Source organism: Mustela erminea, chromosome 19 (assembly GCF_009829155.1).
Source record: "Mustela erminea isolate mMusErm1 chromosome 19, mMusErm1.Pri, whole genome shotgun sequence".
Lineage (NCBI taxonomy): Eukaryota > Metazoa > Chordata > Mammalia > Carnivora > Mustelidae > Mustela > Mustela erminea.
This window is the reverse complement of record NC_045632.1, coordinates 54583494-54599971: the sequence shown is the minus strand read 5'-3', so window position 1 is coordinate 54599971 and position 16478 is coordinate 54583494. Positions and strand designations below refer to the sequence as shown.

The 16478-nt window shown below is 47.5% G+C and overlaps 1 protein-coding gene across 6 annotated transcripts; it reads left to right on the top strand.

Moving 5' to 3' along the window:
* The first annotated feature begins 6795 nt into the window (after positions 1-6795).
* SDR42E1 (short chain dehydrogenase/reductase family 42E, member 1) lies at positions 6796-16241 on the top strand. 6 transcript variants are annotated; one of them, XM_032324188.1, is made up of 6 exons: positions 6796-6867; positions 7112-7347; positions 10357-10364; positions 11840-11851; positions 12996-13089; positions 13656-16241. In XM_032324188.1, exons 5-6 carry the CDS (start codon positions 13022-13024, stop codon positions 14767-14769), a joined length of 1182 nt encoding a protein of 393 aa, XP_032180079.1. In that variant the 5' UTR covers positions 6796-6867; positions 7112-7347; positions 10357-10364; positions 11840-11851; positions 12996-13021; the 3' UTR covers positions 14770-16241. The 6 variants fall into 6 exon arrangements, with proteins under 6 accessions (XP_032180079.1, XP_032180082.1, XP_032180078.1 ...); XM_032324187.1 differs by lacking the exon at positions 6796-6867 and having other exon boundaries at positions 6934-7347; XM_032324191.1 differs by lacking the exons at positions 7112-7347; positions 10357-10364; positions 11840-11851 and having other exon boundaries at positions 6823-6867.
* The last annotated feature ends 237 nt before the right edge of the window (positions 16242-16478 follow it).

Genomic DNA, 16478 nt, shown 5'->3' with positions numbered 1-16478 from the left:
TTTGATCAAGGAGAGCAGGTTACAAAGTAAGATATATAGTATGATCACATTTTATGTCCTTATAAGACAGATATCAGCAGGAAGCTCCTCCTCAGGATTCAGATAAGACTGGCTAGCACGCCCCGTCCTGTGGCCTGGATCATTAGAACCTTGTGTAGATTCCTTCAAGAGCCTTGCCTAGATTCCTTCGAGATCCTAGGGACCTACCCTCTCATAGTTCCTTCTGCCTCTTGTCAGTCACTGCTTCTCTCTACCATTCTGAGCTCAGTGTGAAACTCCACTTCTCTTTTCTGTTAGCACTACAGTCAACGGTAGCAAAGTTCCTCCTAATTTTAATGACCTGAGAGTTGGACCTGACAGAGAGGGAGGGATGGAAGAATCATGTACATCAGTGTAGTAGAGTGAATAGTGGCTCCAAAAAGAGACGTCCATGTCCTAACTCCATGAACCTGTGATTGTGACATTATTGGGGGGAAAGGGAGGTTGGGGATCTTTTTTTTTTTTTAAGATTTTTATTTATTTGACAGACAGATCACAAGTAGGCAGAGAGGCAGGCAGAGAGAGAGAGGAGGAGGAAGCAGACTCCCTGCTAAGCAGAGAGCCCGATGTGAGGCTCCATCCCAGGCCCCTGGGATCATGACCTGAGCCGAAGGCAGAGGCTTTAACCACTGAGCCACCCAGGCGCCCTGGGGATCTTTTTTATTTAAAAAATTTTTTATTCTTTTTTGGTGTAAAAGCTTATGTTTCGATTCAGCCAGCTGGACGCAGTTTAGATGCTCCCAATTTGGTTGGCAACATCCAAAACATCATCGTCAAGAAACAGTTGAACAGGGCACCTGGGTGGCTCAGTGGGTTAAGCCGCTGCCTTCGGCTCAGGTCATGATCTCAGGGTCCTGGGATCGAGTCCCGCGTCGGGCTCTCTGCTCAGCAGGGAGCCTGCTTCCTCCTCTCTCTCTCTCTGCCTGCCTCTCTGCCTACTTGTGATGTCTCTCTGTCAAATAAATAAATAAAATCTTTAAAAAAAAAAAGAAACAGTTGAACCTAACATGCCTTCTTCTCTCCATCGGGCCTGGTCAGGATGTTGACCTTGGCCACATCAGAGTCCTAGAGCTTCTCCACAGCCTGACTGATCTGGCGCTGGTTAGCCTTGATGTCCACAAAGAACACACGTGTGCTGTTATCTTCTATTTTCTTCATGGCTGGCTCCTCTGCCCCTCCCCCATGCTCGAGTACTTGTTCTCTTTCCCTCAAATAAATAAATAAAGTCTTTTAAGGAATGAAATATGAAATTGTTTTTTTTTTTCCTAACAGCGGATCATGAAATATTACTAGGGGCATATAACTCGGAAAGAACTCGCGTACTTTGATTTGGCTGATGGACTTGGCAAGGTGGAATGGCTTTGCCAGTTGTATGAGGAATTCCTTTCCTAAGTTGAACGAGGTAAATCGGTTATAAAGTCGCTATAAAATATTTTGAAGACACTTGATAAGATTAAAGTGTTTTAGCAAAAATACGACATTCACAGTTCGGCATTTGTATTGAAATTAACTGTTTTGATTGACCCGACTGTGAGGACACCTCGTTAAACGAGATGCCTCCAAGTGGAAGAACGGCGGCCACTCCACAGAGCCGCCCCACGGAGACGCAGGAGCCTCTCCCCGCTTTCTCTCTCCTTCCACATTCCCAAGTCCTGGGGTCCATGAGGTGCCCTAGCATTGCCCCACTTTGTGTCCTCCTCTTGGACCCGGGGCTCTCGCTCAGCTTCGACTCACTCCACAGGACTCTAGGGAGTGGCGTTTGGGGACCACGGGAGGAGAAGAAGGCAGTGAGTAGGGAGCTCTGTGGCCTGGCCTCAGGATGGATGGTCTCTGAGACATACACTCTGAAGATGGCCAAGATGAACCCTCCAACACTCTGGAGTACGACTCTTATCAGGAAGCCATCAGGAAGATAGAAAGGAAGCAGAAGGAACGGAAAGAGAGAATGAGTCTGAGACACTTGCCAAGGCAAAGGTAAATAGATACAGGAATGAAGGAAGAGAAGCGGGTGTCACAATAACACAGCCAATGTCAGGTGTTGCTGGAGACAAGCAGTACACCTGTGCACGTGAGGTTCACCTAGGTGGATGTCCCCATAAATACTTCCCAGGGGAAGATCATGTACGTCTGGGGGTCCCTTGTGCAGGGTCAAGAGTTGAAACCAAGATAACTAAAGAGTTCTTTCAGGCAAAGGATGTAGATGGAGAAGGAAAGAAAGCTGGAGGTTGACTCTTGGGCTGTAGCTAGTTAAGAGCTAGGAAGAAAGTTCAAAGGAGGCAAAGAAAGGAGATGGAGAGGAGGGGTGAGGAGGGAGGGGAAGGGGAGGAGGAGACGGAAACTGGTGGGAATAGGACAGCGTTAGTCAAAGGAGATGGCGTTCCAAAGGAAGAGGGGACGAGTGATACTGTCTGTGACCGAAATTCAAATACTAGGCAACTGGTGGGGAAAGGTTCCTTGCAAAAAAGGAAAATCTAAACAAATGGTGAATTTTAATTTGTCTTGCATAACTGAATGCCTGATGAAACATCTGTGCAGCGATTGCATTCAGTGTCACCGAATGAACTCGTCACACTCAGAGGACTGCCTTTAGTTTTGTTGATGCTGCTGAATCGGATACACATTGCTCTCTCAAGAAATAGCACCTGAATGTTCCTTACAAGCGAGGAGGGTGAGATCAGAGGAACTTCCTTTCTGTACTGTGCCTGCCTATTCAAATGACATTGACCTGCCGCGCTCTCTGAGGGAGGAGCCCCTTTGGGTCTGCTGAGGGTTAGGTAGACACCCACTAAATATTGATGCCTGCGTAATTAGAGTGACTAAAATAATCCTGGCATAAAATTACCCTACCAGTTAGAAGAGAGACAAAATGAAGTAATTTGATCATGAAAATTGATACAGGTTGACTCTCGGTTTTCAATGCAGCTAATTGGAAGCCATTTATTATTCAAACCCCACTTTTGCTCATTGGTTTATAGTCTTTTCTCCTTGCCCTGAGAAAGAGGAAGGGGGGAGGAGGGTCCCGTGGGCAAAGCTGTCACATGGGGATGATGGAAAGGCGAAGGATGCTTATTTCTCTAAGGCAGGGCCCCCTCATCTCTTCCCTGTATTGATCTGGTCATCTATGACATGCTTCTGTGGGTATGTCCGGGATGACTGGCCATCCTGTTCTCTCCTACTCGAATGAAATTGCAATTGCAACAAAACGGACATTATTGCCCTTCTTTTCACTACATCTGTATCTTTGGGGTAAATACCCAGTATTGGGGTAAATACCCCAGCAGGGTCATAGGGAAGTTCTATTTTTAATTTCTTGAGCAATCTCCACACTGTTCTCCAAAGAGGCTGCACCAACTTGCATTCCCACCAACAGTGGAAGAGGGTTCCCCTTTCTCCACATCCCCTCCAACACATGTTGTTCCCTGTCTTGCTAATTTTGGCCATTCTAACTGGTGTAAGGTGATATCTCAATGTAGTTTTAATTTGAATCTCCCTGATGGCTAGTGATGATGAACATTTTTTCATGTGTCTGATAGCCATTTGTATGTCTTCATTGGAGAAGTATCTGTACATATCTTCTGCCCATTTTTTGATATGATTGTCTGTTTTGTGTGTGTTGAGTTTGAGGAGTTCATTATAGATCCTGGATATCAACCTTTTGTCTGTACTGTCATTTGCAAATATCTTCTCCCATTCCGTGGGTTGCCTCTTTGTTTTCTTGACTGTTTCCTTTGCTGTGAAGAAGCTTTTGATTTTGATGAAGTCCCAAAAGTTCATCTGTACCCCAATGTTTATAGCAGCAATGGCCACGGTCGCCAAACTGTGGAAAGAACCAAGATGCCCTTCAATGGATGAATGGATAAGGAAGATGTGGTCCATATACACTATGAGGTATTATGCCTCCATCAGAAAGGATGAATACCCAACTTTTGTAGCAACATGGATGGGACTGGAAGAGATTATGCTGAGTGAAATAAGTCAAGCAGAGAGAGTCAATTATCATATGGTTTCACTTATCTGTGGAGCATAACAAATAGCATGGAGGACATGGGGAGATAGAGAGGAGCAAGGAGTTAGGGGAATTGGAAGGGGAAGTGAACCATGAGAGACTATAGACTCTGAAAAACAATCTGAGGGTTTGGAAGGGGCGGGGGGTGGAAGGTTGGGGTACCAGGTGGTGGTTATTATAGAGGGCACGGATTGCATGGAGCACTGGGTGTGGTGCAAAAATAATGAATACTGTTATGCTGAACATAAAAATTAAATTTAAAAAAAGACATATGGAATACAAAAAGAATATGGACATTATTGTAGGTGTAGTCTGATTTTTTAAAAGCTTTTATTTATTTATTTGTGAGAGAAGGAAGAGAGAAGCAGCCCCTCCCCCCAAGCAGGGAGCCCCATGAGGGACTCAATCCCTGGACTCTGGGATCATGACCTGAGCCAAAGGCAGGCACTTAACCAACTGAGCCACTCAGGCTCATGGTATAATCTTTTTAAAATAACAGTTTTATTGGGCTCTATGATTCACATATCATAAAATCCACCCCTGGAAAGCATGATTTGCAAACCAGTGGATGTTAATGTTCACAGAGCTGTACAATCACCATATTGTATCACTGTAGAGAGAAACCCTATTCCCATTAGCACTCATTCCTGTGGCATCCTAAACGTCCAAGCTGCTTTCTGTCTCTACGGATGTGCCTACTCTGGCCATTTCATATAGATGGAATCATGAAATGTGCGGTCTTTTGTGACCGGCTTCTGAAACTGGCTGATAGGAACATGAGCTCGGTTTTCCTAGGTTCATCTATGTTGTAACATGTATCAGTACAGATGGCCCCTGACCTAGGACTTAGGATGGTTCGACCTGTGATTTTTCAACTTTACCATGGTGAGGAAGCAATGCGCCTTCCATAAAAACTGCACTTCGAATCTGGAATTTGGAATGTGGATCTTTTCCCCAGGTCAGCAATATTTAGGATGACCCTTTCTTGTGATGCTGGGCTGCAGTGAGCCAAAGGTCTCCGTCCACCACAGGATCCCAAGGATAAACAAGCGAGCCACTTGCAACCATTCTGTTTTTCACATTCAATACAGTATTTGATAAATGACACAGGATACTCAACGCTCTATTATCAAACAGGGTTTGCATTAGATGATTTTGCCCAACTATAGTCTAGTGGAAGGATTCTGAGTGCATTTAGCCTAGTGAGCTAGGCTAAGCAATGATATTCAATAGGTTAGGTGTAGTAAATGCATTTTTGACCTATTTTATTTTCAACCTACAATGGCTTTCTCAGGACATAACCCCGTTGTATGTCAAGGAAGGTCTGTACTTGGTTGCTTTTTACAGCTGGATAATATTCTGTTTGTACGGGTTTATCATGTTTTATCTATCCATTCACCCGCTGATAGACATTTGGACTGTTTCTCTTCTGGAGCTATCGTGAATAATGCAGACGTGAACGTTCCTGCGCAGATTTTGCACATGTTGTCTTGAGGGTGATCTGTAACCAAGAGCAGCTAACATTCCCAGGAGGTATCTGCAGGGGACACAGACCTCACCTCATCTCGTCAGTTCAGGACCCCTCCGTGCAGAGCTGGCGTTCAAATCCCCACTACTCTGACTGCAAGGTCTGTTTCTTACCTCCTTGCTGTACTTCCTCTAAGTCTAAAGACTAGAAAGGGAAGCTGTTCTTTGCTTCACGCTCACTACTGTACTCTAGGTAAGACATTAGTCATGACATGTCCTAGCTGATCACAACACATACTGTTTGAAAACCGCCAAGCCCGAAAGTGTGGCCTCCTGGAGAAACGATCTCGAGGGGCACAAGGAAGTCCACCAAGTGTATCAGGACAGAGTTTTTCAGATGCCGCAGTTTCCTGAAACCACAGCAGAGCCCTAAGGAAGCCCCAGTACCTGAGTAGCATGCAGAACTGTATCACAGCACAGACCTAGCCAGCACCTGTCCATTCCTCAGACGTAGCAAACTCCATCTGGACTCTACGCATTTACCCTGTTACATCTTCCACCAAAATGTTCCTTTCTTCTCTTCTTGGGCCACCTCCTACTCATTCTTCAGGGCTCATATGATAAGCCACTTTCCCAGGAGACATTTGAGGAGCTGTGCCCAAGGAAATGTCAGGGACTGGAGAGAAAGCCCACTCCTCAGCCACCTCGGTGTGGAGCATCCTTTAAAAGCACAGCCTTACAGGATTCCGGCGCGCAGCAGACGCACCTGGTGTCCCACTGCCACCCCTTCACACCTACTGGAACTGGGAAAATCAGGGACACCCGGAAAACATATGGACACACATAAATGTGGAAACTCAGAGATGGAGGGTTAAAAAGAGACATGCAGAGTGAATATTCAGGAGTCTTCGGGAGCCTCATCGTCATCCTTCCCCGCAACAGCCATCAGCCATCAGCCGTCCAAGCCCTCCTGACCGAGCTGAGACACCCTCCCCACCCTTCCCCGCATTAACCAGGCACTGTGCTCAGCACTGTGGGTACACAAAGACGGAGGCAGACGTCTAAAAGCCGAAATTGGAGGTGGCGGTAAGCGTAGATGTGCCCCCTGAAGCTGCAACAGTCGGACGGGGCACGCAGGGGACATTCGGGGAGCAAGCCCGGCCCAGCAGGCGGCCCAGCGCAGGTGCGCACCGACGTGAAACCTGCACATCGTAGAGACGCCGAGGCCTCCCGCCTTCCTAGAGAGGCCGGAAGTGGCTCCGCCGCGGGCCGGGCGCAGGGGCGGCGGCGGCGGGCTCGCGAGGCCTGGGCTCGTGGCCGGTCGCGGTGCGCGGGTGCTGCCGGCGTCCGCCGCCGTGAGTGGGCCGGGGCCGGGGGCGGGGGCGCGGGGGGCGCCGAGAGCGGCTGCGCGCGGTGGCCGGCCCGGGCTTGCGGGGCGGCGGGGGGCGGACAGGCGCCGAGGAGGGCGCCCCGGTGATGGCGGGAACCCCCCCGCCCCCTCCCAGCTCCCGGTCGGACTCGCGGGGCGCCGCGGCTTCCGAGAACCGACCCCGGCCGCTGGCTTCTGTTTTGTTTTTCCTTGTTTGTTTGTTTTACAAGAGCAGCGCCGGTCCCGAGTTCCCCGCAGGCCCGTCTGGCTGGACGTGCCCGGTCCTTCTCCTCCCACGGGTCCTGGGAATCCCACGTGCCCTGGGGGCCGGCGCTTCTGGTTCCCCATCCCGAGTGGGAATGTGAGGTTCGCGCTTAAACTGAACGTCTGTCTTGTAAAGAGGGAAATTTGAACAGAACGTAAGGGGCGAGTGGTGCGTGGTAGCGGCAGAGGTGTCGGCTGTGACAGGTAATCGCCCGCCGCACGGCCCCAGCCCCGGGGGCGGCCCCTCGCCTCCGGAAGAGCCCAGCCTTGGGGGTTCGCGGGCGTACGTGGGGGGCGCAGTGCGTTTGGACTCTCGGTCTCCGCGCTCGGATCTGGGGGTCGTGCGACTGAGCCCTGCGTGGGCTCTGAACTCAGTGCAGAGTCTACTTGAGTTTCTCCTCCTCTCTCTCCTCCCCCCTGCCCCAGCGCCATCTCTCTCTCTCTCTCTCTCTCTCTCTGAAAGAAGTAAATATCAAAAAACAAACAAAAAACCTAGGCTGGGGAGTGCTGCCCATCTGGCTTCAAGCCCTGGGTCTAGCTCAGCCACTAGCGCAGCCACTGAGAACCAGTTCTGGGTGGGGAGTTTAAGATTGTTTTTCCTTCCAGTTAATGGAGATAATTGACATAACTTGTAGTTTGTTTGTTTGTTTGTTTGTTTTAAAGATTTTATTTATGTATTTGACAGACGGAGATCACAAGTAGGCAGAGAGGCAGGCAGGGGGTGGGGTGGGGAAGCCGACTCCCCGCTGAGCAGAGAGCCCAATGTGGGGCTTGATCCCAGGACCCTGAGACCATGACCTGAGCTGAAGGCAGGGGCTTTAACCTAACGAGCCACCCAGGCGCCCCATAACTCTGTAGTTTTAAGGTGTGCAATGTGATGGTTTGTTATACTGTGAAATGATGATCACAGTAAGGTTTGTCATCTCAGGCACCTCACATAATTACTGTTGTGTGTGTGTGTGTGTGTGCACGCATGTGTGCGCTGAGCTCTTAAGGTTCTAGGCTTGGCAACTTTCAAGTATGTAGTAGGGTATTGTGGGCTGTAGTCTGGTATACTGCTATGTCTTGGGGCCCCAGAACTCATTCTGTCCTTACTGGAAATGTGTACACTTGACCAACATCTTATTTCACCCAGCCCCCAGCCTTGGGTCACCATGATGCTGTCCCCCTAGGGTATATGGACTTTCCACGTAGCACTATGCCCTCAGCTAATTTTCTTCCCAAGTGTATCTGGCCTTTTAGGTTGTACACCTCACATCTCTTTTACCTGTGTCAGGGTTACTCCCCTTATCTTTACTAACTTAATCTTTATAGTTTTGACTGCTTGATATTAAGCACAAATAGTTTTCGGATCCCGAATGGAATTTGAACAGCACTATTTCTAAACCGTCTGGCCTCAGTGTATTTTCCTGATCTCGATACAGGAAGAACAGTTCGTTTTGCCTCTAGGTCGTACTTGGATAGTAATTTAAAACATACCACCACAGAGTTAAACCACTTGAAGCTGTTTTTATCATCCTTGAAGCAAACACAGTAAAATTTTATTTTTATGAAAGCAGTCTTCCATTCTCCTTTCTGCTCTGGGCTCCAGGGGCACGTAGATTTGTATATTGCATTATAATACCCGAGGGTTAGTAGCCTCATCAACTCGAACTCCAGGGATAAAGGAGCTGTGTGGGTAATCTAAGGTTCTTATTACTGATCTTTAGCATTTAATTAGGTCTTTGTAAATCTAAAGTACCCATAGTCATTTTTATGAGTTTTCTCATAACTTCCCTGTGCGATATCAACTTTATTACCCTCACTTTTATCTTAGTATTATCAAGAGGTCAGGCGGATTTAAATTTCATTTTTTCCTGTTTGTAATTAAGATTCCTTTTCCTCGATCATGTACTTAACTTTAACCCATATCCACTAGAACGAGTGCTCAGGTCAGATGAGACCTTCTACCCTCCGCCCAGAGGAAGGCGGTTAGTCACGAAGCTGGGTTTTGAAAGAGCCTTAAAGCGATTGCGACTATCAACGGTGGCGTGAGTGCCCAGCCCCCGCAGGAATCAGATGGTAACTAATTAATAAAAGAGAACCCATAAAGTGGGTAAAGATCAGGCAGCTGGTTGAAGAAAAACCCTGTCTGCTCTTCTCCCTTGCGGCGTAGTGTTCTGGGGAGTACCTTGCAGTTTTCTGAGAAACGTGTCTACTGCATTTTTTTTCTGTGCTTATTGATACAGGGAGCCAGGAAGGGAGGAGCTGGGTTTTGCCCACCTGGTGGTTAGGCTTCTTTCCCTTGCTGTTTGTCTTGCTAATCATTACTTTTTCCTTACTCATCGCCACCTTTCTTGCCTGACCGTCCTGATCAGGTCAATATCCAAGTTCTTGCTTCAGATCATTATGGAATGAGTTCAGGGTAATGAGGAGTAACGTGAGTAGGCCTGGCAGGTACTCTGATGCGTTAATAATTTGAACTGGTACGTTCCCAGCGTGACTGATGTGCCCATGTGCACAATTACCACATTATGGTCCTGTGACTGCACTGGAATGTGCAGTTTTAAAAACAAAGAATAATTAGAGGTTAGGAAGAATTTCTGTTGCAGTTTTCTTTCTTTCTTTCTTTCTTTTTTTTTTTTAAAGATTTTATTTATTTAGGGACCTCTGGGTGGCTCAGTTGGTTGGACGACTGCCTTCGGCTCAGGTCATGATCCCAGAGTCCCGGGATCGAGTCCCACATCGGGCTCTCAGCTCCATGGGGAGTCTGCTTCTCCCTCTGACTTTCTCCTTGCTCATGCTCTCTCTCGCTGTCTCTCTCTCAAATAAGTAAATAAAATCTTTAAAAAAAAAAAAAAAAGATTTTATTTATTTATTTGACAGACCGAGATCACAAGTAGGCAGAGAGGCAGGCAGAGAGAGAGGAGGAAGCAGGCTCCCTGCCGAGCAGAGAGCCCATGTGGGGTTCGATCCCAGGACCCTGAGACCATGACCTGAGCCGAAGGCAGAGGCTTTAACCTGTCTCAGTTTTCTTAAATGGACTCTGAGGCCTGGCGCATTTTCTGAATCCCTTCTCATGGAATGCTTGTGGCGATATTAAGGATATCTTAAACTTTGTTATCTGGCATCATGTTAATCAAAATAGAACGTCTGTTAACCAAACGGAACATTTCGAAAAACCTGTGTGTGCTGTTTCAGTGAATGACTGCACACTCTTCAGACTTTACCTGGACGCTGCCCACTGGGCTGTAAGTCCCTCGCCAGCTTCCGTCCTGTCGTCAGCGCGGCTCCCTGGCATTTCTTTCTCAGAGATGAGCCTCTAGCCCAGTCCCATCACCTTTCCTGAGATTCTTCGCTGTTTCCAGACTCTCCCTCCCTCCAGGGAGAGCTTGACCTTTAGCAAGGACCAAAGGGAACACGCCTGTTCAGTAAACATACAAAGGCTTTCAGCTGCTCACAGAATAGAATCTACACTCCCCACCCCACCCCCCACCCATCCAGGAACTCAAAGGTGGCCCCAGGCCCTCCTTCCCACCTTAATCACCAGCCTGGTGCTTTGGCTTCAGTTTGCAGACCAGCCACAGACCCACCATATGGCCTGCCTGTTGGTGTTCCTTTCTTTAATGATGCTCCCTCAGCATGTGGTAACCTGCCTGGGGGTCTCAGCCCACCGAGAACTTCCTGCTGTCCTGATTCACCCCTCAGTGAAGTCTTCTCTCAGACACCCTCCAGATTTCTCCCGACACCCACCCAGGTGCTCCCACAGTACACTGTTTACACCGTGTTTACACCGTCGTATAAATAATCTTATTTTCTCCTTTTGGCCTCATAGTCTAGGTATTTGCAAAAGGCTCTCTCTCCATCCTAACTTCCAGAGAGCAGGAATTCTGTCTCATTTAACTCTTAGTTGTTTTCATCCCATGACCCAGAATCTGTTAGAAGAGAAGTTAAATGAAAATTGCAGTGTTTCTTGACAAACCTGATGATGAGTCTTAGACACCTCGGGGCTCTGCGTCACTTGAGCCCATTGTCTTACTGAGCTGGGTGTATTTCACAGTGGTCCCCATCCTCCGTAATTTGACTGGATACTGGTTGAGCGTCTGCGACGTGATAGTGTAAGACCCGCGGATCCCCTTACCCAAGAATCCAACACTGCCACTGGATGCAAACAGCAAGAGGTTTATTGGGACGCAGGTACCGGCGGGTGGTCGGCAGCTCCAGCTAACCGAGCACACCGACCGAGGGGAAAGCGGGGTTTATATAGACAGGTACACACAAGTTTTGGGGGGGACGGCGCTGATTGATTGATCCTTTGAACAGGCATACTTGGCGTCAGTGGATTGGGTCAGGGGACCCGCGCGAAAGCAGACAAAGCAATCTTACAAAAGCAGAACTGGCCGGTTAGCCCACGCATGCGAAAAAAGCACAACCAGGATATTGAAGGCCTGGTTACTTATCAAGTAAAGACAATTGGGAGTCTCCTGGTGGAATGTCACACTCCTGCCATAAATCTCAAGGACATTTGCAAACCAAGTTAACTATTTATCGTTTTATGGCAGTCAGGAGTGCCTGAGGAATGCTACACATATGGAGGGGAGCAGATGAAAGGGGGGGGGTGCAAGGCGCCAGCTTTTGCTTTGTCCTCAGCCAGCCTCCTGCTCCCTCATCATTCCCCCTGAGCAATTTTTGAGCCTTTAAATCTTTAAAGTGGTTGAAGGTGGAAGGTCTCATCTTCTGTAACTTCTTCGTGCTGAATAGGGGCGTAGAGCTGTCCCTACCTACTGGGGTCAATATTGATCAGGGTAGGAATGTATAAGGGAGTTACGAAAGGTGGAGGCAGCTGAATCCGGCGCTGACAGTGAAGAGGCGTCCTCGTGTGCGATAAGGATCGTCTGTCGTGGTGTAGTCATTGTAGCAATGGAGTCTCGGCACCAAGTAGAGAAACATGGAACAAAGCAACATATTTAAGGTTAATAAGGCGATAAGAATGAGAAGCCCGAAAAGGAGATTCGGCCATAGTCCTCCTTCAAACCAGGAACTTAACCATTCACTGAGAGAGAGAAGGATCTTGTAGGGCCTTAATTTGGGCATTCATATCCTTTATTAGTCCTGTGATAGTCTGGGATGTACACACAACATTCTGTCTTGATAATTGCACATGTGCCACCCTGGGCTGCTGTCAGGACATCTAAAGCCATCCTATTTATCTCTTAAGGGAGGGGACTCTCCAGGGCAGGGGTCTTTCAATAGGTGGTGGTCCAGACTCACCAGTGGAAAAGGTAGACGGTCTTGGTTCTCACGGAACTTAACGCTCTGTTGGAAGGAGAGCAGTGGTTAAAGAAAAAGTCGACAGATAATGTTAGGTTGCGAAATGTACCATGAAGAAACAAAGCAATATTGAAGGTGAGGAGAGCTCGAGCGTCTCTGATTGAGCAGATGACATTCAAGCAGACCTAAATGTTGAAGGGAAGAAGTCAGGGGTGAAGTGTCTCTGACTGACGTGTACTATGTTTGGAAACAGCCTCAGTGGCCTTCCCACCAACCGATTGCTGCAAGATGGACTGGTTAGCTTTCCCGGCCATCTGATGTCCTTAGCACACTCAGCCAGAAGAACTTGTCAGGCTTTTTGCAACCCTGTGCCCTTGAGAGGGGTAATCATGCTATGTGGAAACGTAATAGAACAGCCATCACCAGACTCTAGAGCTTGAAGATTAGGTGATTGGAGAAATGGGGTCATGGAGAGCCCATCGTATAGGGCTTTTTGTTGGGGCTTCGTAATCCTCTGAGGTTATCATCGGCGCCCCTTTTTTGATGTAGCAGTAGGCTCGGAAGGGTTGAGTAACACTGTTGCATATTTCTTTCTTACAGGTCCAGCGATCTTTTGACTACCACACATGGACTTCCAAAAATCCCCAAAGGAAACTGTCCTCATTACCGGAGGAGGTGGCTATTTTGGTTTCCGGTCAGTGCCTCAATCACCCATGCCCATGGAATTATTTCCCTGATAGTTGCTGACATTAATACAGTATCAGCTTCTGCATGTTGGAATAGTGTTAAACCAGAAATGAACTAGTTTGCCCACTGTGTGGTTGCTGAAATTCGGAACTACAGATGTATTCTACTTTAAGAAAAATTCTTTGTAAACGTATCAAATTAGGGAGATAACTGGTGTCACCAAATCATGTGACAATAATAGTTATTCTTTTGCAGCTTTATCATTCATAAATATGCCAAAGAACGGGTGGTAGTTTCTAAAACAGAGGGGAAAATATGGAACATGTAGATGCCATGGTATCAGAAGATCAAGCTTCTCAGTATAATCCGAGGAGATGTGTGGCTCCCCAGTTTTGAATCTTTGCATATTTACGTACAGAAGTAAGGGTTGCACCCGTGAGCATGTAAGGGGAGGGACTCAGGATAAGCCTAGAAGACGTGGATCAGCCCTGCTTCAATTGGTAAAATTATCTTACGTACTTTTCCTCAGGCATAGCTTACCAGTGATTCGATCTGACTTGCCTCTCATTTCAGCCTGGGCTGTGCTCTGAGCCAGAAAGGATTCCATGTGATTCTGTTTGACATCAGCAGCCCCCTTCATTCCATTCCCGAAGGAATCAAGTTTATCCGTGGAGACATTCGCCACCTCTCTGCCGTGGAGAAAGCCTTCGAGGATGTGGATGTCACGTGTGTGTTCCATGTTGCCTCTTACGGCATGTCCGGGCGGGAGCAGCTGAATCGGAGCCTGATTGAAGAAGTCAACGTTGGGGGCACAGACAACATCCTCCAGGTCTGCAGGAGGAGAGGGGTACCAAGATTCGTTTACACCAGCACTTTCAATGTTGTCTTTGGAGGTCAAGTTATCAGAAATGGAGATGAGTCTCTGCCCTACCTACCTCTTCACCTCCATCCCGATCACTACTCTCGGACCAAATCTATTGCAGAGAAGAAGGTGCTGGAGGCCAATGGTACCAGCCTGGTCAGAAGTGATGGCGTCTTACGAACCTGTGCTCTGCGGCCGGCTGGCATCTATGGGCCTGGAGAACAGAGGCACCTTCCCAGGATAGTGAGCTACATCGAGAGGGGTCTGTTCAAGTTTGTGTATGGGGATCCTGGGAGCCTGGTTGAATTTGTCCATGTGGATAACTTGGTACGGGCTCATATTCTGGCCTCAGAGGCTCTGAAAGCTGGCAAGGGCCACATTGCCTCTGGGCAGCCCTACTTCATTTCAGATGGCAGGCCCGTGAACAACTTCGAGTTCTTCCGGCCTTTGGTTGAGGGCCTAGGCTACCCATTCCCATCTGTCCGCCTGCCGCTGACCCTCATCTACTGCTTTGCATTCCTGACAGAAGTGGTTCACACCATCTTAGGTCAACTCTACAACTTCCAGCCCTTCCTCACCCGCGCAGAAGTTTACAAAACTGGCATCACACATTACTTTAGCCTAGAGAAGGCCAAGAAGGAGCTCGGTTACGAGGCTCAGCCATTTGACCTCCAGGAAGTAGTAGAATGGTTTAAAGCCCGTGGTCATGGCAGAAGTCCTGGGAATCGTGACTCTGAATGTCTTCTTTGGGACTGGCTGATGGTCTTACTCTTGGCTCTAGCATTTCTCACATGGCTGCCTACCTCTGTGGTTCTGTCACTGTGAGGGAACTAGAAGTAAGCTGATCACACTTGCTGAGGTGGTTTTCAAGAAATACAGGTTTAAAATATCTATAGATCTAAATATATCTGTATAGATACCTAGGTGGATAGACACAGATCTCTGGTAGCAAATTTTGGCTCTTCTAATTGCTACTTCAGAATAGATTCTTGGATCAGGTCTTCATTTCTTACCTTCTTACACTAATCCTGATGGGAGAAAATTAGAAGCAAAGACAAGTTTGAGATGTAGTTTCTTGTATCCTCTTTTAGATGAGTTTGATAGAAGTGGCATTGGAGCCTTGGAGGCAGACTGAGGAAATCTGGAAATGTCTTGAGTGTCTCTGAGCCAAAAATGCACTTATTTCTGTTCCCTAACACTCTGCATCCACTGAAAATAGAATAAAATGTGCACTGATGGGGAATGGCAAAACACTAACAGGCTTTAAAATGTGTGAAAAACACCAAATTTGGGTCAGATCCCTACAGACCAACCCTCTGAGGAGATGGTGGCTGCTGAGAGGCGTTAGGATTTAGGAATTATTTTTTGCCCTTTAGGATATAAAGGTGTTACACCCGTGTGACCACGTGACAGTGTCTGATTTTTAAACAGAACTTTGTCTGACCTCATAGGATTCTTTTGAGGATTAAATTAGACAAGACCTGTAAAGTGCCACTCTACACGCACGAGCCAGTGTTTTTAATATCGTTGCTATGCATTCCATGTGAGGGTTTTCTTCCTCAGGGGAATTCTGTTCAGAGGCTGCTGGTGCCACTCACCTTTCCAGAAGGTCTTTGTGGTGAGCCCTCTGAGTCCACAGCAAGCACATTTGAATATACTCAGTATTTGTAAAGTTTAGGTCTCTAAGCGTACATTGAAATTTAGGAAGCAGCTACAAATGTGATTAAGGAAGATGATGAAGCAGATGATGTTTGGAATTTAAAAATGAAACATAACTCTAAACCGATAGACTGGTTTCTCTTCCGGGAAGGACTTGGGTTGTCGGAAGGCAGCTTCTGGTGAAGGATGTTTTGAGCAATGGCGTTGCTGGTCTCGCCACTCTTGAGGACTGCTGAGGAAGACATTCAAGGTGCCCAGGAACCAAAGCGAAAGGAAGACAGAGAATCTTTACCCGTTCCATGGTTCCAGCTTCAGAAAAGACAGCATTAAAGCCCAAGGCAGATGAATCGTTGCAGAAGGTTACGTTAGAGTCATGTTGGGATTATTTGTAGAAAGAGGAAGCTCGAGGAATCCTCCCTGGTAAATGCTGCCTGGGTGTGTGGGGAAAAGTGCTCAACTTGACACCAGAAGACCTGCCCCATGAATGAAGATACTGTGTGACCCTAGTCCAGTATCTGAAGCCTCTTAGTTTCCTCACTCGGTAAATAGGAATGACTTGTCTTTGCCTTTTTTACAGACCCACCACCCAGCTCACAGGGTTTGTTGTGAGCACAAAATAAGATGTGAAAATACTTTTAAGATATAAATTACAACATCACTATGAGGTAGTGGTAGTGTTCATTTTTGATAAAATGTTGTTGGAGTCTTTTCTAAAGTTGTTTTTTGACAGGGGAGAGGTAGGGAGAGAATCTCCAGCAGGCTCCACACCCAGCGCGGAGCCTGACATGGGGCTGGATCTCACGACTCTTGAGATCATGACCTGAGCCAGAATCATAAGAGCTGGATGCTTAACCGACCGAGCCACCAGACACCCC

Coding starts and splice junctions, on each gene's coding strand:
- SDR42E1 (XM_032324188.1), top strand. CDS start 13,022: ATGGACTTCCAAAAATCCCCAAAGGAAACTGTCCTCATTACCGGAGGA. Junction 13,090..13,655: donor GGTGGCTATTTTGGTTTCCG/GTCAGTGCCTCA, acceptor CTCTCATTTCAG/CCTGGGCTGTGCTCTGAGCC.